We start from the raw sequence: 23787 nt of genomic DNA on the forward strand, positions 1-23787 counted from the left end.
CAATTCTGTGATCGATCTGAAAATGTGCAAAATTGCCCAGATCTATCCTGTACACAAAAAGGACAAATACAACCTGGCCAATTACTGCCCCATCCATCCACACTATATCATCAGTAAAGTGACGGGAGGAGTCATCAACAGTGCTATCCAGCAGAACTTGCTTACCAATAACCTGCTCACTGACACTCAGTTTGGGTTCCGTCAGGGTCACTCAGCTCCCGACACCAGCCTTGGTTTAAACAGACAAAAGAGCTGAACCCCATTGGAGCAGCACACGGGTACAGTGGTTAAGCACTGCTGCCTCACAGAGCCAGGGACGTGGGTTCGAGTCCAACCTCAGGTGATTGTGTGGAGTTTGCACATTCCTCCAGGTGCTCCAGTTTCCTCCCACAGTCCAAAGATGCGCGGGTTAAGTGGATTGGCCATGATAAATTGCCCCTTTAGTGTCAAAAGGTTGGGTGGGGTTGTCTTTTGAAGGGTCGGTGCGGACTCTGCACTGTTAGGATTCTATGATTCTATGAGGTGAGAATGACTGTTCTTGACACCAAGGTAGCATTTGACCAAGTATTGTGTCAAGAGGCCATAGCAATACTGGAGTCAATGGGAATCTGGGAGAAAACTCAACTGGTTGGAATCATACCGAGTACAAAGGAAGATATATGTGGTTGTTGGAGGTCAATCAGCTCAGTTTCAGGACATCACTGCAAGAGTTCCTCAGGGTAGTATCCTCAGCCGGACCACCTTCAGCTGCTTCATCAATGACTTCCTCCAGGAAGTGTTAAGCACCACAGATGCCAGTCTTCAGCCAATTCGATTCACTCCACATGACAGCAAGAAATCGCTGAAAGGACTCAATTCTGCAAAGACGATGGGGTCCTGACAATATTCCGGCAATAGTACTGAGGATTTCTGCTCCAGAACTAGCCAACCCCGGCCAACTGTTCCAGTACAGCTAAAACATTCGCATCTACCCGGCAACGTGGAAAATTGCCCAAGTATTTCCTGAACACAAAAAGCAGGACAAATCCACTGGGGTAATTATCACCCCATCGGTTTATTTTCGATCATCAGTAAAGTAATGGAAAGGGTCATCAACTGGACTATACAGCACCATTTTCTTAGCAACAACCTGCTCACTGATGCTCAGTTTGGGTTCTGCCAGGCTACTCAGACCCTGACTTTATTATAACCTTGGTTCAAACACAGAGGCGAGGAGAGAGCGACTGCCTTTGACATTAGGCAGCATTTGTCAAGGAGCCCAGCAAAATCGGAGTCAATGGGAGTCGGTGGAAATCTCTCCACTGGCTGGAGTCATACCTGGCACAAAGGAAGATGGTTGTGGTTGTTGAAGGTCAATCATCTCAGCCATCTCCAACAAGAGAGTATCTAATCATCACCCCTTGACATTCAATGACATTATCATCACTGAATCCCCCACTATCAACATCCTGAGGGAAATCATTTGATCAAAACCTTGACTGACCATATAACTACTGTGGCTACAAGAGCAGGTCAGAGGCTAGGAATCCTGGGGCGAGTAACTCACCTCCTGACTCCCAAAGCCTGTCCACAATCTATAAGACGCCAATCAGGGTCTCTCTCCCCTTGCTTGGTTCAAAAACACTATCACCAGGACAAAGCAGCCAAATGATTGGTATCCCTTCTACAAACATTAACTCCCTCCATCACTGATGCAGTGACAGTAGTGCACATCATCTTCAAGATGCACTCAGGAGCACACAAAGGGTCCTTCAACAGCACCTTCCAAACCCACAAATCGCTAGCATTTAGAAGGACAAGGGCAGCAGATACCTGGGCAATTAGGGGTGGGTAATAAATGCTGGCCTTGCCAGCAACACCCACAATCTATGAATGGATAACAAAGAAAATTAATTTCAACATAATTGTGAGGTAATATATGGAATTAAGAAAATTTGGTAGACCCATAATACTTGGAAAATTAATTAATAAGGAGTAGAGGAGCAAAATGGTATGAGGAGCAAAATGGTATGGGAGTATAAATACACAAATCACCAAAAGTTGTGGCGCAAGTCAATAGGGTAAATAAGGTGCACATTGGTTAGCACTGCTGCCTAATAGCATCAGGGACGTGGGGTCAATTCTAGCCTGGATGACTGTAGTTTGCACTTTCTCCCCGTGTTTGCATGGGTTCCCTCCGGGTGCTCCGGTTTCCTCCCACAGTCCAAAGATGTGCAGATTAGGTGGATTAGCCACTTTAAATTGCCGCTTAGTGTCCAAAAGGTTAGGTCGGGTTATTGGGTTATGGGAATAGGGTGGATGAGCCTCTTTCAGAGGGTCAGTGCAGACTCAATAAACTGAATGGCTTACTTCTGCACTATAGGGACTGTATAGCAAACACAAACAGAGCACTATAGTTTCATTTCTAAAGAGGTGCAATTCAAAAGTAGAGAGGTTATGCTAAACTTATATCAAACCTCGATTCGACCACACTTGAACTAATGTTCGGGATGCCATATTCGAAAAAGGATATAGGAAGAGTGCAAAAATAGATTTACAAGGATGATACCCAAACTGCGTGGACATAACTATCAGGAATACATGAATAGGCTGCATTTATTTTCTCTTGAAAAAAGACTGAAATTATGAAAGATTTTGGTAGAATGGATACAAAGAGAATGCTTTCTCTTGTGTTGAATAACATAAGACAGTCCCCAAGAAATTAAAGAGAAAATTCAGAAAAACATTATTTCCACGGTGTTGAGGACACGGCTTCAATCCCGGCACCTGGTCACTGTCCATGTGGAGTTTTTACACATTCTCCTGGTGTTTGCCTGGGTCTCACCCCCACAACCCAAAGATGCGCAGGGTAGGTGATTTGGTCACTCTAAATTCCCCCAAATTGGAAAAAAAATAAAATAGGATACTCTAAATTTATATGAAAAAAAAGAACATTAATTTCCAAAAGAGTAGAAAGAATTTGGAATTCACTACCACATATAGCTGCACTTGGTTGGGAGCTGGGTAATAATAGGAGGGCGAAGGGAGTGGAGGGTTAATGCTAATTAGAGAGGGGCGAGGAGATAAGGGAGAATGCTGATGGTGCTTCTAGGTACATGCTGTAGGTTGTCAAAGTCTCCGAAGCATATAGCAGTCCAGGGTTACCAGCTGCCCAGTAAACCATGACCTCAGTCTCGGGTCTGAGATACCTGTCCTCAAATGCTATTTTCCTCAGTTAGCCAAAAGCTAATCTGACACATTGGAGGTGATGATGAATTTCATCATGATGTGGAGATGCCGGCGTCGGACTGAGGTGAGCACAGTACAAAGTCTTACAACACCAGGTTAAAGTCCAACAGGTTTGTTTCGATGTCACTAGCTTTCGGAGCGCTGCTCCTTCCTCAGGTGCCCATTCACCTGAGGAAGGAGCAGCGCTCCGAAAGCTAGTGACATTGAAACAAACCTGTTGGACTTTAACCTGGTGTTGTAAGACTTCGTACTGAATTTCATCATGGTGGCACAGTGGTTAGCACTGCTGCCTCACAACGCCAGGGACCCGGGTTCAATTACGGTCTTGGGTGACTGTGTATGTGGAGTTTTCATGTTCTTTTTTTTCTTTTTTTTTTAAATTTAGAGTACCCAATTATTTTTCCAATTAAGGGGCAATTTAGCGGGGCCAATCCACCTAACCTGCACATCTTGTGGGGGTGAAACCCACGCAGACACGGGGAGAATGTGTAAACTCCACACGGACAATGACCCAGGGCTGGGATTTGAACCCGGGTCCTCAGTGCCGTAGGCAGCAATGTTAACCACTGTGCCACCGTGCTGTCCTGAGTTTGCATGTTCTCCAGTATCTGTGTAAGTTTCTTCCGGGTGCTCAGGTTGCCTCTAACAGTCCAAAGATGCGCAGGTTAGGTGGTTTGGCCATGCTAAGTTACCCCTTAGTGTCCAAAGGTGTGCAGGTTACAGAGTTACGGATTTGGGGTGGGAGAGTGGGCATAGGTAGGGTGCTGTTTGAGGGTGGATGCAGACTGAAAGAGCCAATCTGCGCTGTTGGGATTTTATGATTCTATAGCTGCCTTGTCGAGAAGAGGCTTACAAGGTGTGGAAAATGGTCCACATTTTCCAGGGTCTCGGCACCGATCTCAATAGATGATGGAAGGTGTTTTGTGATGAGGTGGTTGAAAGATGATCTTAGTTTTCTGAGTGGATTGTGAAAGGGCCTTTTTCTCAAAGCTTCAGAGGAGTCAACAATAACCTGAAGCTCAGTTTGAGTGAACACACACAAGGTTCAGCTGAATTATAAAGTAGAATGACTGAAATTGCAGTGATTTTGGTTGTAGATTGAAGGCAGTATAGGTTGAAAACAGTTTCCCCTGTGATCTTTAAATTATCACCACACGTCCATGAGTCGGGCTTACATTAAAAAATACAAACATGAACTCTGCAGCTGGCAACACAGTTTCTCTTCCATGTGTCATCAATTTCAACCCGATCTTGCACTCGGTTGGAGATCCGATTCACAGTGGAAAGAGATTTTTCTTTGCTCTCTGTTCAATGCAAAGGATGCTACTATTGGGAAATCTCGCAATTTCCCAATGCACAATGCACAAAACACTACCTCTGCCCTCATCCATCAACGCCTTAGATTAATAATAGAGAGGACGACTGGTTAAAACAATGTATAACGTCTATATGAAGCATCAGAGATCACTCTTATATCAAGTCACAAGACATTATAACCAAAAATACTCTTACGTTGGAAATCAGGACATACAAACAGAAGAGGCAGGAAATATTAGCCACGAGGGCTGCTGCGTGTGCACAGCCCGACACGCACACGCATATATCAGATCATCGACGCACACGACTCCCCACCGAGACACGGACGCACACGACCCCCCGCCGAGACACGCACGTACACAGCCCCACACTGAGACAGACACGCACGCACACAGACCCCCCTCACTGAGATTCGCACAAACACCACTCCTTACGAAGACACGCACGCACACCACCCCTCACCTAGACACGCACGCACACCACCCCTCACCTAGACACGCACGCACACCACCCCTCACCTAGACACGCACGCACACCACCCCTCACCTAGACACGCACGCACACCACCCCTCACCTAGACACGCACGCACACCACCCCTCACCTAGACACGCACGCACACCACCCCTCACCTAGACACGCACGCACACCACCCCTCACCTAGACACGCACGCACACCACCCTCCCACTGAGATTCGCACGCACACCACCCTCCCACTGAGATTCGCACGCACACCACCCCTCACCTAGACACGCACGCACACCACCCTCCCACTGAGATTCGCACGCACACCACCCCTCACCGAGATACGCACGCCACACCGAGGCGCGCGCGCCTCACCGCCACACCGAGGCGCGCGCGCCTCACCGCCACACCGAGGCGCGCGCGCCTCACCGCCACACCGAGGCGCGCGCGCCTCACCGCCACACCGAGGCGCGCGCGCCTCACCGCCACACCGAGGCGCGCGCGCCTCACCGCCACACCGAGGCGCGCGCGCCTCACCGCCACACCGAGGCGCGCGCGCCTCACCGCCACACCGAGGCGCGCGCGCCTCACCGCCACACCGAGGCGCGCGCGCCTCACCGCCACACCGAGGCGCGCGCGCCTCACCGCCACACCGAGGCGCGCGCGCCTCACCGCCACACCGAGGCGCGCGCGCCTCACCGCCACACCGAGGCGCGCGCGCCTCACCGCCACACCGAGGCGCGCGCGCCTCACCGCCACACCGAGGCGCGCGCGCCTCACCGCCACACCGAGGCGCGCGCGCCTCACCGCCACACCGAGGCGCGCGCGCCTCACCGCCACACCGAGGCGCGCGCGCCTCACCGCCACACCGAGGCGCGCGCGCCTCACCGCCACACCGAGGCGCGCGCGCCTCACCGCCACACCGAGGCGCGCGCGCCTCACCGCCACACCGAGGCGCGCGCGCCTCACCGCCACACCGAGGCGCGCGCGCCTCACCGCCACACCGAGGCGCGCCTCACCGCCACACCGAGGCGCGCCTCACCGCCACACCGAGGCGCGCGCGCCTCACCGCCACACCGAGGCGCGCGCGCCTCACCGCCACACCGAGGCGCGCGCGCGCCTCACCGCCACACCGAGGCGCGCGTGCGCGCCTCACCGCCACACCGAGGCGCGCGCGCCTCACCGCCACACCGAGGCGCGCGCGCGCGCCTCACCGCCACACCGAGGCGCGCGCGCCTCACCGCCACACCGAGGCGCGCGCGCCTCACCGCCACACCGAGGCGCGCGCGCCTCACCGCCCCACCGAGACACGCGCGCGCTCGCCACACCGAGACACGCGCGTGCACACCACACCGAGATGCGCGCGCACACCACACCGAGACACGCGCGCGCGCACACCACACCGAGACACGCGCGCGCGCACACCACACCGAGACACGCGCGCGCACACCACACCGAGACACGCGCGCGCACACCACACCGAGACGCGCGCGCACACCACACCGAGACACGCGCGCACACCACACCGAGACACGCGCGCACACCACACCGAGACACGCGCGCACACCACACCGAGACACGCGCGCACACCACACTGAGACACGCGCGCACACCACACCGAGACACGCGCGCACACCACACCGAGACACGCGCGCACACCACACCGAGACACGCGCGCACACCACACCGAGACACGCGCGCACACCACACCGAGACACGCGCGCACACCACACCGAGATACGCGCGCATACCACACCGAGACACGCGCGCACACCACACCGAGACACGCGCGCACACCACACCGAGACACGCGCGCGCACACACCGAGACACACGCGCACACACCGAGACACGCGCGCACACCACACCGAGATACGCGCGCATACCACACCGAGACACGCGCGCACACCACACCGAGACACGCGCGCACACCACACCGAGACACGCACGCACACCATACCGAGACACGCGCGCACACCACACCGAGATACGCGCGCATACCACACCGAGACACGCGCGCACACCACACCGAGACACGCGCGCACACCACACCGAGACACGCACGCACACCATACCGAGACACGCGCGCACACCACACCGAGACACGCGCGCACCACAATGAGACACGCGCGCACCACACAACGAGACACGCGCGCACCACACAACGAGACACCGAGACATGCACACACACCACACCTCACCGAGACATGCAAGCACAGCACCTCACCACCGAGATTCACACACACACCACCCCCCACCGAGACACGCGCACTCACTACCCCCCAACGAGACATGCGCGCACACCACTGTGACATGCGCGCGCACACCACTCCCCACTGAGACACGCACACAGCCTCCCACCAAGACACACGCGGACACAGCCCACCATCGAGACACACACAGCCTCCCCCCCACTGAGATTTGCACGCACACCACCCACCACCCAGACACGCACGCACACCAACCCCCACCGAGACACGCACGCACACCACCACCGAGACAGGCACGCACACCACCACCGAGACACGCACGCACACCACCACCCACCGAGACACACACGCACACCACCCCCCACCGAGAGACGCACACAGCCCCCCACCAAGACACAGACGCACACAGCCCCCACCGAGACAGACACGCACGCACACAGCCCCCCACTGAGACATGCACACACACAGGCCCCCCCCCACTGAGATTCGCACGCCACCACTCCACACCAAGACAGGTATGCACACCACCCCCCCCCACCGAGATTCGCACGCACACCACCCCTCACCGAGATTTGCACGCACAGCACCCCCCACCGAGATTTGCACGCACATCACCCCCACCGAGACACACACGCACACCAGCCACGCACGCACACCAGCCACCCCCCCCAGCAACACTCACACCACTACCCCTCTCCCCCCCCCCCCAACCTCTATGCACACGGATACACACAGGCTGGAATACTCACTACCTCTTTCCACACACACAGGAATAGTGGACAGGTGCAGAAGGGATAGCAGCAGGCCCAAGGAATCATGTCAGATACAGATGAGACACACGCTTAGTTTAGTAAAGACAAGTGTCAAACGTACACCTGAATTAACAATCTAAGGAAGCTTATGGAATATATTTTTAGAGTACTCCAGAGAAAAGTAAACCCATTATTGTTCAGTGCACCAGTGTGTGGTATAAACCAAGATAAAAACAAAAGGTTTAATGATGCGCAATATATCATTGCAGATTAAATCTAGTGTAGCTAGAAACTGTTTTCTGACTAATTAGGCCATTGGTATTTGCTGTGTGTTTAAAACATTTATGATGTGTGCACATTTGAATTCTCAAAAGAAAACTCTAATAACTAGATCCTTATCTCAAGTAAAAAACTATATTTTATAGAAAGTGGTATTGTAGTACAAATCTTTCAACTGTACTTGCAATGGTTCAGCATCATGAGCACAAGTCACAGTGGAGTTAGGAAGAGTACAATTTATACTCTGGTGACTGAAATACTGCAATAAAAATCTCTAGCTCCTCCCATGGGTAGCACTGTTGCTTCACAGCTCCAGAGTCCCAGTTTTGAATGCCGGCTTGGGTCACTGTCTGTGTGAAGTCTACACGTTCTCCCCGTCCACGTGGGTTTCCTCCGGGTTCTCCGGTTTCCTCCCACAAGTCCCGAAAGATGTGCTGTTGGGTTATTTGGACATTCTGAATTCTCCTTCTGTGTACCCAAACAGGCGCCAGAATGTGGTGACTAGGGGCTTTGCACAGTAACTTCATTGCAGTGTTAGTGTAAGTCCATTTTGTAAATGCATTTCCTGCTTTATTTTTCCTCATTATTTTTGTCATTCAATCCAATAACTCGATCTATTCCTTCATACCTCTTTTACTTCTTCTCTCATCGTTATTTTGCCAGTCTAATTATATTCATACTTTAATATCTAACATTATCTATTCCCTTCAGTTCTAACAGACTCAAAGGACTCAAAACGTTGAATCTCGTTAAAATTACTATTTTTCCTTTGTCCAGATTAACGGCTCTTTTTTTCCCCTCAGGGTGCAAGGGGCATTCCTGGGGTAGCAGAATGGCAGTGCCAACCTACCAGGTTGACACTGCCAGGGTGCAGAGCCATGCTCATGAAAGGGTGGGGCCAAAGAAAGGTTCGGGGGTCCTGAAAGGGGGGGGGGGTTTAAGAGATTGAGGCAGCTGCTCAAAATGGCAGACTGATCTGTAGTCCTGCTAGCCAGCTCAGCTCCCCAGTGAGCCTAAGTCTAGCCTCAGCGGGGAGAAACTTCAAAAAAACGACAGTATCACTAAATAATGGCATCAAATTTGGCACTACAGCTGCCGAAAAACATCTTGCCAAACCATTCCGGATATAGCCATTTTTCAGTGAATCGTGCCCAGTATCTTTAACACACAAAATATTCCAATATGCTTCACAGAGAAGGAAGAGGGAGCAAAATCAAGATATCGGTATGGTCAATAAGAAGTTATATTTCAAAGAGTTATTTTGGATAGGTTTTAAAAGGAGGATGAAAAGTTAGGAGGGATTTCCAGAGGGGTCAAGGCAAATTAAAGCCATGCCATCAATGGCGCAAAGTGAGGATTACACTGGAAACTGTGCCTATTTGAGGACATGGAACTGGAGCCTTTTCGCTTCATTTTACTTCTCATTCTCCAGAAACCAGTCCAAAGCAACTTTCAGCTCACAAATGCCTGCTTCGATTTTCCTTCTCCAGCCTGATAACTCCTAATCCCAAACTGACTTTCAATGAAGGAGACCTTGGAAACTCTTCCGTCCAACCAAAGCTAGACAAATCTGTGCGGAGTCCGCATGTTTCCCCCGTGACTGCGTGGGTGTCCTCCGGGTGCTCCAGTTTCCTCCCACAAGTCTCGAAAGACGTGCTTGTTCTGTGAATTGGACATTCTGAATTCTGCCTCTGTGTACCCAAACAGGCGCCTAGAATGTGGCGACTAGGGGCTTTTCACAGTAACCTCATTGCACTGTTAATGTAAGCCTACTTGTGACACTAATAAAGATTATCGTCCAGCCACATTTAAACTCTCATGAGTTTGGCCCCTTCAATCGGAGCACAAACTTCCACCCGCATTCTGCTTGGTGAACAACAGACTGACTGCTTATCTCTCTGTGTACTCTCTCACTCTCAAGATTCTTGCCTTTGAGCTTCAGGAATACCTTAAGAAAATCCTGTAAGATGATTTACAGTGGCTTTCTAGGGCTGTTGGCCTTGCAAAGCCCATCTCCATGGTAATGTCAATCACAGAAAGGCTGATCAGCTATTGTCTCAACCCACCAGCTCTATTCAACCTCAGGATTAAATTGACAAAATCATATAGATTCCTTACAATGCAGGAGGCAGCGATTCGGCCCATGAAGTTTGCACTGGTTCTCTGGAATAACATTCCACCTAGTGCCACTCCCCTGCCTTATTCCCATAGTCTTGCACATTCTTTCTATTCAGATAGAAATAAAATTCCCTTTGTAATACTCCAGTCGAACCTCCCTCCACCACCCTTTCAGTAAGTTCATTCCAGACTCCAACTGCCCTCTGGGTGAAAGACATTTCCTCCAGTCATTTTTACTTTTTTTTGCCAATAATTTTGAATCTGTGCCCTTTAATTCTTGATGCTCTCTTGAGAGGGAACTGTTTCTCCTGTCCATACCCCTCAGGGTATGAATCTCTATCAAGTATTCTCAATCTTCTCTTCTTTTCTCCAAGAAAAACAGGCCCAACCTCTCCAATTTATTCTCATGGCTACAGTTCTTTAACTCTGAAACTGTCTTGTGAATCTGCACTGCCTTCTTCATGTCATTCCTCAAGAATGGATGCAGTCCTCCAGCTGAGGCCTAACTAGTATCTTATACCAGTTCAACATGACCTCCTTACTCTTGTATTCGATGCTCCATTCATAAAGCCTCAAATATTATACGCTTTATTAACCACTCTCTCAATGACCTATCTACACATGCACCGAGGTCCCTTTGTTCCTAAATCTTGTTTAGAGTTTCTCCCCTTTATTTTATATTCTCTCCATATTCTTCCTGCCAAGATGAATCACCATGTATTTTCCTGCATTGAACTTTATCTTCCAATTGTCTGCCCAATCCATCAACATGTCCATGTTCTTTTTAAAGTTCAAGGCTATGCACACAGTTGACAACTATTTCCAACCTTCATATCATCTGTAAATTTTGAAATCATGCCCTGAACACCACAGTAACTCCAGGTCATTAACATACATCAGAAAGAGTCCCAACACTGACCCCTAGGGAACTCCACTGCAAGCCTTCCTCCAATCTGAAAAACAACCATTTATCACTGCTCTCTGTTCCCTGACACTCAGCCCATTTCTTATCTAAGTGCCTATGGTACCTTTTTATACCATGAGCTAGAATTCTGGTCACAAGTCTGTTGTGTGGCATTGCATCAAATGCCTTTTGAAAATCCATGTACACTACACCAAGTTTTCGCCTCATCAATCTTCCCTGCTATCTCCTCAAAAAAACTCCAGTAAATTAGTTAAACATGATTTTCCCTTAATGAATCCAGGCTGGCTTTCATTAATTATCCTGCAATTGTCTACTTGACTATTGATTTTGTCCCAACTATTTCCAGAAGTTTCCCTGCTACTGAAGTCAAACTGACTTGACTGTAGTTGCCGGCTTTATCTTTGCACCTCTTTCTGAACAAGGGTATAACATTCGCATTTCTACAGTCCTTTGGCACCACTTCTGTGTCTAAGGAAAACTGGAAGATTATCACTAGTACCTCTGCAAACTCTATTTTCACTTCCCTCAGTTTCCTTGGATACATCTCAGCCAATTACATCCCTCCTATAATGTGGATTACAGAACTGCACAATACTCTAGATGTGGCCTAACCAATGTTTTATACAGTGCCAGCATAACCTCCCTGCTCTTAAACTCTATGCCTTGGCTAATAAAGGAAAGTATAACATAGGTCTTCTTAACCACGATATTCAATTGCTCTGCTACTTTAAGGGACTGGTGTACATGCACACCAAAGTCCCTCTGATCCTCAGTGCTTCCCAGAGTCCTGCCATTCATCATGTATTCCCTCTTGCCTTGTTTGTCCTGTCCAAGTGCATCACCTCACACTTGCCCAGATTGAATTCCATTTGCCACTGATCAGCCCATTTGACCAGTCCTTCTATATTCTTCCGTAATCAAAGGCTACCCTCCTCACTATTTACAACCCACCAATTTCCATACTTACTGATCAACCCAATTAAAGTCTAAATCATGTGTATAAATCACAAACAGCAAGGGCCTCAACACTAATCCCTGCAGGTCTCCCCACTGGACACAAATTTCAGTCAGAAAATCAACCCTCGAACCATCATCCTCTGCTTCCTGCCCCTCAGTCAATTCTGGATTTAATTTGCCAAATTTCTCTGGATCCCATGGACTCCAAAAGCCTTGCCGAATCCAAATAGACTACATCAAACGCATGTTCCATATCTATACACCAGTCACCTCTTCAAAAAATTCAATCAAGTTGGGTCAGACATGACCTCCCCTTAACAAACTATGCCCACTGTTCTTGATTAATCCCTGCCTCGCCAAATGCAGATTAATTTGGTCTTTCAAAATTGCTTCCAATAATTTCCCCACCACTTAGGTTAGACCGACTCGCCTGTAGTTTCCTGGTTTATTCCTTCCTCCCTTCTTGAATAATGGTATCACATTCGCTATTCTCCAGTCGTCTGGCACCTCTCCTGTGGTCAGAGAGGAATTGAAAATTGCCAGTATTATGTTAGCTGCCAGTCTCTTTTCATGCTCTCTCCTTACTTTTCTGATTAGGTTCTTCACTCCCCATCAGGTCCTTCTATATTTAGCCCAATTTTCCATTTTATTTTCTACCTGACATCTGTCGTTCCTCCTTTTCATCTTCACCTTTATCTATTGGGTCATGGCACTCTGGATTTATATTTCCTATCTTGCCCCTTCAAGGAAGTGTACCTTGAATGCAATACCTTTTCTTTGACTGTGGCCCATTGTTCAGCAACCATCTTTTCTGTCAACATTTGATTCCGACTCAGAAGCGTCCTTATCCCATCAAAATTGGCTTTCTCCAATTAACTATCCCTGCTCTGGACTCTTCCTAATCCATTTCCATGGTCAACCTAAATCATACGATACAATGGTCAATATATCCTAAATGCTCTCCCACTGATATTTGATCCACTTTGGTAAATTCATTCTCCAGAACCAGCTCTAACAGCAGCTGCCCACTCATTGGACTGGAAATATACCATTGCTTTAATTATCGTGACTATGTTCCAGGAACTCTCAGCCCTCTTGTTCCTTTGAACTATTCCTATCCTAGTTTACATATGGGATAATTGAAGACCCCCATTATTACTGCATAATTCTAGCACCTCTTTGTAATTTCTTTGCAACTTTGCAAAATATAACACCTCCCCTTGAGACTTGGGAGACTGACAGTCTACCCAAAGTCAGCACAAATGCTCTTGCCATTATTCACAGGATGTGAACATCTTGCACCTTCTGCCCAGCAAAACAAAGTGGAGCCACCTTTAACCTTCAACAACCAAAGCAGCTAAGCTTGTGATATGGCAGCATTCAGAACAGGTCACAACTCTCTTCATTCCTCCATTTTACCATACATTAAAAAGACTGCCCCAAAACATAATCTAAGCTTTATATTTATAACTGATGATACTGTCAATTCTAGAGATAACAAAAGCAAGATGAGAGTTCCAGTAACAGATAAGCTAACGCAGGGGAGGAGACAGGCAATAATTCTCAGGTGGAAGTAGGCCACAAGAAATCTGGTTTCCCCTCAGATTGAAGAGGGAAGAATTCCAAGGGCATGGAACAAAATTCACGGATGAGGATTGGTCAATTTTGGCACTGCTGCATTCTAAATATTTAATTGAAAATTTTTTTGTGCATTTGATACAGGATGTCAAAGAGCATGACAAATTAGAGATAGTCAAGTGGGATGATGGTAGTGAAGCACTGTTAGTTGTTGTTACTGTACATGTTGAAAACTAACATGTTTTAGATTATATCACCAAGTACGTATACAAGAAATAAGAGGGGTTAAAGGGCAAGCCTTTAGGGATTTTATGATTATGACAGATGGGAATAGAAACAGGTGAGGCCTGTCCCATAGAGATGGACAATGGATTATAGGCATTGGAGGAAGATGTTTTGGCAACTTTAAAGAGGAACCAACTTACTGGTATCATCCTTGTACCTAAAACAAGGGAACGTTCATTGCCCGTCCTTAGTTGTCCGAGAACATAAGAACTAGGAGCAGGAGTAGGCCATCTGGCCCCTCAAGCATGCTCCACCATTCAATGAGATCATGGCTGATCTTTTGTGGACCCAGCTCCGCCCAACCCGAAAACCATAATCCTTAATCCCTTTATTCTTCAAAAAACTATCTATCTTTATCTTAAAAACTACCGTCTGGGAAGGCCACTTAAAACCAGGAACAGGGTAGGTCGCAAAGCATAGCGGGAAAAATGGACAATGCGAGATTCAGGCAGGCTCAGAGCGTGAATGTATATTTGCGAGTGAGAAATCCATATGGTATCGAAACCCCCAACCGATTAGCATTTGATGGCCCATCTCTGTCAGACAAAGGACTGATACTTGAGCTACCAATACAACCCCAGCCATTTCGGTGCCACTCCCTGTACTCAGGAAGCGTAAACAACAGGGTCAATGACTGCTTGGGACATGCCCAGTCATCAAGGCACCCGCCCCTTTATTGGTTCGAATCGAACACAGTGATCAGGAGTTACCCAATTAGTGGGGTCCAAACTGAAGGACCGCCCAAAAGAGCACAAAAAACCCCCAAGGATAAAGAGAGAGACCACCATGTGTTCGGCCTCTGTTGGACCTGGCGCTCCGGCAACATCCACCTCCAATTGCAGCACCACCAGAAGCAAGTTCAAGTTCAACGCCCGCTACCAGACATATGAGCTTAGCTCAGCAGCAGTTACGTCTACAGACCCAATGGATACAGATCCGAACAACGCCACTGTTCCTCTGACCTAAGACGGGCGCCTGAAGTTAAGTACAGGTTGTCATAGTCGATAGGTGTAGTTTAACTAGTAGTGTTTATGTTGCATGATTAATTGTGTGTGCAAATAAAGTACCCTTGATCTTGAATTAACTAACTGGTATTTGGCTCTTTGATCGATAGCCGGTTGAACCTTGTGGCGGTATCATTTCATACCTGCCGACTCAGAGCAATAGAATATTGATATCCAAAGGAAGAAGGGCAACCTCACTCACTGCCATATTTACAGTAGGTAAAAAAAAGGCAACAGTCCCCAAAAGGCTTTCTAATGCTGGGCCTTCTATTTCATAGTGATTGTTTGTATAACTGAGTTATTTGCTAGACCACTTAGAAGGGTGCAAAGAGTTAAGACGGGGGGGGGGTGGGGGGGGGGGATTGCAGTCATGTATCAGCCAGATTAGATATGTGTGGCACTCCCCGCCCCTCCTCCTCCCAGCCTCAACACCAGCTAGGCAAGAGTTGATGGGCAAGCAGGAAACCCAGGCAGAATAAGGAGTTGTCCTGAGGAGGACAAGAAGTAGAAGAACTACAGCTAACTTGAAGATAACAAAAAAGCAATCACAGAAGAAAAAGACCTGGAGAAGAAGAGTAAAGACAGCAATCGGAAGTAAACCAAGGTAAGATAGTGCACATTCAATATTTGGACTATGCTTTCTCGGTGAGGGATTATCTCTTTGGGAGGAAAGGAAACGGATTGTTTGCTGTTAAACTTACTGTCCAGGACAGAGAGGCTGTGTATTATCCATACTGTTTCATCTGCCCGGGTGAATTAAGACATTCCCTCCTTCTAGAAGAACTGCTCGGTCTTTATTATTACCTATTTGTACCCTCATCACTCTCCACCTTGCTCACAATGTCACTCTTCCTTGGGAAATCAGACAAATGTACCTCCCTGTATATACCCACTTTTCAAAGTAAAGGGAAATTATGCTTCAAAAACTGCAACTTTCCTTGTCAAATACTGGGATGGTTGAAGAAGGTGGTGGGCCATTGTTACTATCTAATTAAGGGAATGGCCTTTCCACCACCACAAAACACTTTACAACTCCCTGCTGGATTATTACTGCATTTTCCACCAGCACTCATAAAACAGTTCAACTGGAGACAAAAAGCAATTGTATGTCGGACTTCACACCGTGACAGAGAGCAGCGTGCAGCCCCAGTTTGGGGCCTGTAAGAGTGGCCCCTGCTCCTGCCACCTAAGGCTTCATTTCAATTTTTAACCTGGAAAAATGATGTGAAGAACAATTTACCAAAGCTATAGCGGAGATTGGATATGCTTCAGCCACGGCTGCAGCCTCGAGAACGTTTGGAAAGGCCATCTTCCTTACCTCATTATTGGGTGGGTGTTGTCTACAGCACTAAACATCATTCCCAATGCCTGCCACTCAGTCACCATTCCCTCACAGATTATTGGTGCGCCTTTAACTGCTCTATCCACCTCACAATATTGTGAGCTTTGCCCAAAATGATCACCACTGAAGGAAACGGGAGACTTTTCCTTGAGGGAAGTGTGCAAGTCTCTTTTGCGGAGCAGAAGGATTCTAGTTCTGGTCACTGCACGATAGGAGGATAGCGATTGCACAAGAGAAGGTGCAGAGGAGTCACAAGGATACTGCCTAGGATTAGAACACTTTAGCTATGATTAGCTATCATGGCTGGATAAGCTTGGGTTGTTTTGTTTGGAGCAGAGAAGGTTAAGAGGGACCTGACTGAGATGTATAAGATTTTGAGGAGCAAGGACAGGGTGGATAGAAAGCAGCTGTTCTCCTTAGTTGACGGATCAATAACAAGGGAGCATAATGTTAAGGTGAAAGGTAGGAGGTATAGACAGGATTCGAGGAAAGGTTTTTTTCACCCATAGGGTGGTTGGAATCTGGAAGGGAATTCACTGCCTGGGAGGAAACCTCACAATCTTTAAAAGGTACTTGGATGAGCACTTGAAATGTCATAACATTCAACGCTATGGGCTAAGTGCTGGGATGTGGGATTAGTGTCGATTAGAGTAATTGTTTTGTCGGTGCAGGCTTAATGGGCCTAAGGGCCTCTTCTGTACTGTATGATTCCAAGAGGCTAGAGTCTCTCTTCCAAAGATCCTGTCCTGCAGCCAGTACACAAAGGAGGACACACTGCAGTTATCAGGCCCAGAGACACATTTGTGATGTGGCAACTCTAACATTTTGGGGACTTGGAATACAAACTCAGCATTCAAGTCACTGAGGCAGAGAATATGGAAGCAGCTCATTGGGCTTCACAGAAAGAAAACATCGGGGTGATTGTGATTCTGCAAGGGAGCCCGCAAAACCCTGTGGAGGGCTGAAGTGACAGTGGAAAGCTCGAGACACAACAAAATTTGCAGCTCTCAAACAGCCCTCCCAAAAAGAAGTTCCAGCAGTGCATGCGCTGACCACGAAGCTCCATGGGATGTTCTGTGGGACAATTATATACAGCTCCTGGGAAAAGTTTGGTAACCGGGGAGATACCCCTTTCTTGATTGAGGGCATAGCCTGCCGCTGAAAGACGTCCACTGCTATCTGAGCAATAAGCCAGATCTCCCTCCTCAGCCAGAAACTACAAGATCATTACAGGAGCACCGTGTTGGCCACGTAATCCACCCTGTTCAGTCATCATGGTTTCAAGCTGCACTATATTGATAAGATCTAGCTGGTCCAAGATTTGGTCGGCAATTATCAGCAGACTGGTCTGTTGAGTACCTTTCATTACCTGGATCAGGAATATTTATGCAGTGCTTCATTAAATGCAATAAATCTTTGACTCTCTCTAATGTCTTCACATCCTTTCTAAATGAAAGGATTAGTTGGATACGTGAAACAATTTGACAGCTTCAATCCTAATTTTTCTGGTTCGAGCTCACAACTGAATTCAATTTTGCAATTTGCCATTGTGGGAATTGAACTCCCCAACCTCTGGGCTGTTAATCCAGAATCAAAGCTATAGCATGATCATTTCCTCGCGCCATTCGCATGTGACAACACCACAAGAATATTTCAAATCCTCATACATAGTGCCAAAAGAAAAGCTCAACATGATCCAAGATGAAAGCAGTTGGAATCAGTTGGAATCTTTGAGCTTTGCACAAGCTTAGCAGATCCTCACAGCAATTTAGTGAGCCACGCAATCCCAAAAGGTCCAAGGTGTAACTCCAAATTTGCACGACGAAAATTGGTCTCATTTGGCTGCAGTGCTGGGGGTGGCTGCACCCGGCCTCAATGTACCGAGGTTGGGAATTAAAAATACAGATTTCCCACTCCTGATCATTGCAATACTGTGATCCCAACCAGAAACCAACATGTGAGTACCAGATTAAGGCAAGATTCTGCTAATAGTAAAAGCTGATTTATGAATAATAATGCGGTACTGGAATATTTATTAAAATAACCCTTTTGTTACGTGACACCTGTACAGCCTCAGCTAACCTTACAAGGCATCAAACTTTTAGAGTGTGCAATAAAGTCACAATGGCTATAAACAAATTTTCACAGCAAAATCCATGCAGAGAAACCTTAAATATAAGATGCACCGAGGACCCCAAAAGCCTGCTCCACCACTCAATACAACCTTGGCTCATCTTTGACCTCAATTCTATTTGCCTGCTAAATCTCCATTTCCCTCAATTACCTGTGCCCCTAAAATCTATTGACTTCAGTCTTAAATATACTCATAGAAACTCTACAGTGCAGAAGGCGGCCATTCAGGCCATCGAGTCTGCACCAACTCTGCATGTTCTCTATCCCTATCCCCGTAACCCCACCTAAGCTTTTTGGACACAAAGGGGCAATTTATCATAGCCGATCCACTTAGCCTGCACATCTTTAGACTGTGGGAGGAAACCGGAGCATCCGGAGTAAACCCACACTGTTACAGGGAGAACGTGCAAACTCCACAGAGAAAGTCACCCAAGGTTGCAATTGAACCCGGATCCCTGGCGCTGTGGGGCAGCAGTGCTAGCCACTGTGCCACCGTGCCGCTCAGTGACTGAGCATCCACAGATCTCTTGAATAGAGAACATGGAAATATTTTAAAAAGCAGAAAATGCTGGAAAAACTCAACAGTTCTGGCAGCATCTGTGGAGAGAGAAACACAATTAACATAGCAGTGGACGTCTTTCAGCGGCAGGCTATATGCCCTCAATCAGTCTGTATGACTCTTCTTCAGAGTTACATTGGACTCAAAGCATTAACTCTGATCTCTCCAGAGATGTTGTCAGACCTGCTGAGTTTACCAGCATTTTCTATTTGTCTTCCTGAGTGAAGTAACTTCGCAATGCCTCAGTCCGAAATGGTCAACCTCTTATCCTGAGACCATGTTCTAGACTCAGCAACCAGGAGAAACAATCTCTCATGACTACCTTTGTAAAGCTCCCTCCGAACTTCAAAATCTCAATTAGATTGCCTCTCATTCTTCGAAACTTCAGCGAGCATAGTAGATCCATGAACACTGGTGGCATGCATGAGGTTATTAAGCACTACTTCATTTACTTGCTTTACGATAATTGTATTTCACCTTTATAGAACAGCATTATTTATATTCAAGCACCATGACAGCATCTAGAAATATACGTCAATTCAGATGGAAAACACCCACAACACAGCGTAGGACAGAACAAAAGAAGTTTTTGACCATTTCAAAAAAGTATTTGGTGGAAACTGGATCACATGGCGCAAGCCCCATCAAACATTCTCTCTGCCTCAATTCAAGCTTGAAATTATTACTACAACTAGAAGCCACCAGTGTACAAAAGAGACATTTCCAGACAGCCAGGCTAGATTTTAAAGAAGCACACTTTGCCCACTTTACCAAGCACTTGTTTCAGGAGTAAAAGCCTTTTGAAACATTTGTAATTCATCATATTATGTAAACAACAAGCTGTGCGATACGCTCTCATTGAAGTGGTACTATTTTCAATTGCGAAGTCAAAGGAGGAAACAAAACCCATTTCCCAAAGATAGTCGCCGTTTTTTTTGTTGCCTTTTCCCAAAGATAGTTGTCACCAAAAAACAGTGAAAGCAATTACAATAAAACAGTTACAGCATTTTCAACATAAAATTATCCACACCAGGGTGGAACTCTGACCAGGATAATATAAAAATGATTAATCCCTAGAATCCCTACAGTGCAGGAGACCATTCAGCCAACCAAGTCTGCAACGACCCACTGATAGAAAACCCACTTAAGCCCACTCCCCCATACTATCTCCATCTTTGGAGACTAAGGAGCAATTTAACATGGCCAATCCACTTATCCTGCATATCTTTGAACTGTGGGAGGAAACCGGAGCACTCGGGGGAAACCCACACAAATATGGGAAGAACGGGCAAACTCCACACTGACCCAAAGCTGGAATTGAACCCGGGTTCCTGGGCTGCAAGGCAGCAGTGCTAACCACCATGCCATCCCAAATTCATTTGGCCACAACATCAGCAGACGAGTTTGCAGCCATTCAGAACCCAAGGTCTGGATTATTTCTTTGAACTGCAACCTCACCACCTCCATTTTTGTGACAACTTTATCTCAGTTTGTAACACTCTCATTTCTCAGTCAAGTCCCACTCAAATCTCTTGTGCAGAAAAATAAAGGTTGACACCCCAGTGACATACAGGGCACTGTGGGAGGTGTCGCCTTTTAGATAAAACATTAAACCTCATGGGCTGTACCAAGTGAATGTAATAGGTCCCACAACACTAATTCAAATCATTTTTCTTGGTGTCCTGGACAATGCTTTACAGCAATAACAGATTATTTGGTCATTCTAACACTGTTTGTTGGAGTTTTGTGTCCCACCTTTCCTACATTAAAAGTGACTATGCTTCTAAAGTACTTAATTGGCCATACAGCACTTTGGGATATCTTGTCATGCAAATTGCTATATAAATGCCAAACTTCTTTTCATCTATTTCTTTCTTTCTTTGGCTCATACCAATCCTGAATAATATTTCTCGGAAACATCCAAGCCATTAATTTAATGCCTTGCTGCAGCTAATCTGAAGAGTACAAGGCTATGCAGCCCATTGAACCTGTCCCAGCAACCAAGTTCGATCCCAACTGACCTGTATCTTAAACGCCACCTGCGTGCAGTGTTTCAATAACCCTTGCCTAACCAAACATCTACCATTCTCTGTTAGAACAGGGCCAGCCAGGAGTGAAGGTCAGCGTTTTGATTTTGCAACTGGCAGAAAAATTACCAAGACAAAAAGTGTGAAGTGCAAGGGTCAAGAGCCAATCTGGAGCATATTGTTAAAAAATACAGAAAATGCTCAGCAAGTTGTGGAAAGAGAAAAGGGGGCGGAGGAAACAAGCTTCAACATTTCTGGTAAATTTAAATACAAATAATTTTTACCATACAATATTGAATTACTTTATTACATTATTTTAATGTAAATTGGGATGTGATCACACACAATTTTCAGGTTAGTGAATGTTTAGTCCTACTCAGGCCCTACCCACACTCACTCCTGGTGTCCACCTGAATTTGGCCTTTATATTATTATTAGAGAATGCGCCAGAGCCCCAGGCCTGAAGTACCTACAGACAGACATACATACATAGACTTGGTTAATTAATTCAGACAGGCCGCCTCTCACACAGGGCCTTTTGGCCTACCAGCAAAACCAGGGAGAATATGGACCAGCCCCACACAGACTCTGTCAGCACCGACCCCATCGCCAAAAACCCAGAGTAACAGCCTCCGCCACCCGGCCCGACCTGGCCCGGCTCGCCCCTAACAATACTGCGGGCTCGGCCCCGTGTGCGTGCATGTGCGCGCGCGCACGCACCTACCCGCCTGCCGGGCGCGCGCGCACCCAGCCGCAGCCGCGCGCCGCACTCCCACGATGCTGCCGTGTCAATCAAAGGGACGGAGAAGTGACTGCCTCTCACAGCTTGGATAGGAAGGAGGTTAATTTTCATGCCCACCGCCTAGCGGCTGTGCCCACCGTCCCTGCACCCCAACTCACTACATGCCCCCCCCCACCCCCTTAAACGAACCTACCCCTGCACACCCCCTACATCTTATGTATCCCATTCTCCCTCTTACCCCACTTTACCCCCTAAAGCCCCACCCCTTTACCATCTTCCCCCACCACCACCCTTTCCAACTCTATCACCCTTCCCCCATGACCCTGCCCGTCCCCGCCAACTACCCTATCCACCCCGATCACCACGACAAAGCCGCCCACTTGACTGGCACAGCATCCATTAATCCCCTCCACTATAGACGAACAGTGGCAGCAGTGTGTGCCATTTATAAGATACACTGCAGCAACTCACCAAGGCTCCTCAAGCTGCACTTTCCACACCACACAACCGCTGCTATTCCGAAGGACAGGGGTGGGTAGCAGACACATGGGAAGAACACCAAGTTCTCCAAGGCCGCAAGTTCTGTTCCAAGCCACTCACCATCCATTGGAATTATAGCACCATTCCTTCACTGTCAGATGCTAGAATAGAAAGAGCTGTTTAATTTTGACATCTTTGGGAAGCTACACGACGTATATCATATGTGGTTGGGTCATTCTGTAACGCCCACTGTCCGTGCTCCAAGGAGATTACCCCTTCTGATGAAACAGAAAGCAGTCAATGAACTGGATCGGATGACAAGACTGAGTGTCACAGCCCCGTAGACGAGGCCTCAGAGTGGGTTTCTGTAATAGTCACTGCATGAAGAAAGACAGCACGGTCAGGACCTGCATCGACCCAGTTCACCTAAACAAGGCACTGCTGAGACCTCATCATCCCATGAGGACCATTGAACAGGTTATAGCTGACATGCCAACTCTAAGGTTTACTGCACCTAGAATGCAAAGTTTTGGGAAATCCCTCTGGATGAAGAATCCTCTAAATTCAATACATTCATAGAGTCACTACAGTGCAGGAGGCCATTTGGCCCATTGCATCTGAACTGACCTCTGAAAGAGCACCCAACCCCATCCTATCTCCGTAACCCCATACCCTGCACATCTTTGGACAATAAGGGGCAATTTAACATGGCCAATCCACCTAACCTGCATTTCTTTGGACACTGAGGGTCAATTTAACATGGCCAATCCACCTAACCTACACATCCTTAGACTGTGGAAAGAAACGGGAGCACCCTGAGGAAACCTACACAGACACGGGGAGAGTGTGCAAACTCCACACAGTCACCCAAGGCCAGAATGTCTCCAGTAGGCAAATACCATTTCCTCCACATGCTTTATGAAATCTCCATGGGCAGTGAGGTCTTCCGGCAGTGAGGCCTTCCAGCAGTGTATGGAACAACTCTTTGCAGGACAACACTGTGAAAGCATCATCGATGATATCCTGGTCTGGGGTCATACAATACAAGAACATGATGCACATTTGCATTTGGCTCTCGACAGACTCAGGATCATACAGTTGAAATTTAACCCTACTAAATGCAGATTCCACGTCAACCAGGTTCTTTACGTGGGTCGTCTGCACAGCCAATGATGTGAAGCCAGTTCCAGACAAGACAATGGCTATACAACAAACGTCCATTCCCAAAGACAAGCATGCCTTGCAGCGCTTCCTTGGTATGACAAATTGTCTTTCTAAGTTCATTGTCTCCTACATTAAATTGACCCCTCCGTCAGCCCTCCACCAAGATGCTGAACAATGTTGGCAGTTCAACTGCGTTCAACAAACTCAAGCAAGCACTCTCAGCC

The 23787-nt window shown here is 47.6% G+C and overlaps 1 protein-coding gene across 2 annotated transcripts in view; it reads right to left on the minus strand.

The window, feature by feature from the left end:
- LOC140410355 (lysosomal cobalamin transport escort protein LMBD1-like) overlaps positions 1 to 21847 on the minus strand; it is a 250632-nt gene extending 228785 nt beyond the window's left edge. Inside the window, exon 1 of one of the 2 annotated variants that reach the window (XM_072498372.1) lies at positions 21725 to 21847. In XM_072498372.1, coding sequence (XP_072354473.1) covers positions 21725 to 21784 — 60 coding nt within the window. In that variant the 5' untranslated portion in view covers positions 21785 to 21847. The remainder of the gene's footprint in view (positions 1 to 21724) is intronic. The other variant, XM_072498373.1, reaches the window with a different exon arrangement.
- Between the last annotated feature and the right edge of the window lie 1940 nt (positions 21848 to 23787).

The sequence above is a fragment of the Scyliorhinus torazame genome, chromosome 4 (genome assembly GCF_047496885.1).
Source record: "Scyliorhinus torazame isolate Kashiwa2021f chromosome 4, sScyTor2.1, whole genome shotgun sequence".
Classification (NCBI taxonomy): domain Eukaryota; kingdom Metazoa; phylum Chordata; class Chondrichthyes; order Carcharhiniformes; family Scyliorhinidae; genus Scyliorhinus; species Scyliorhinus torazame.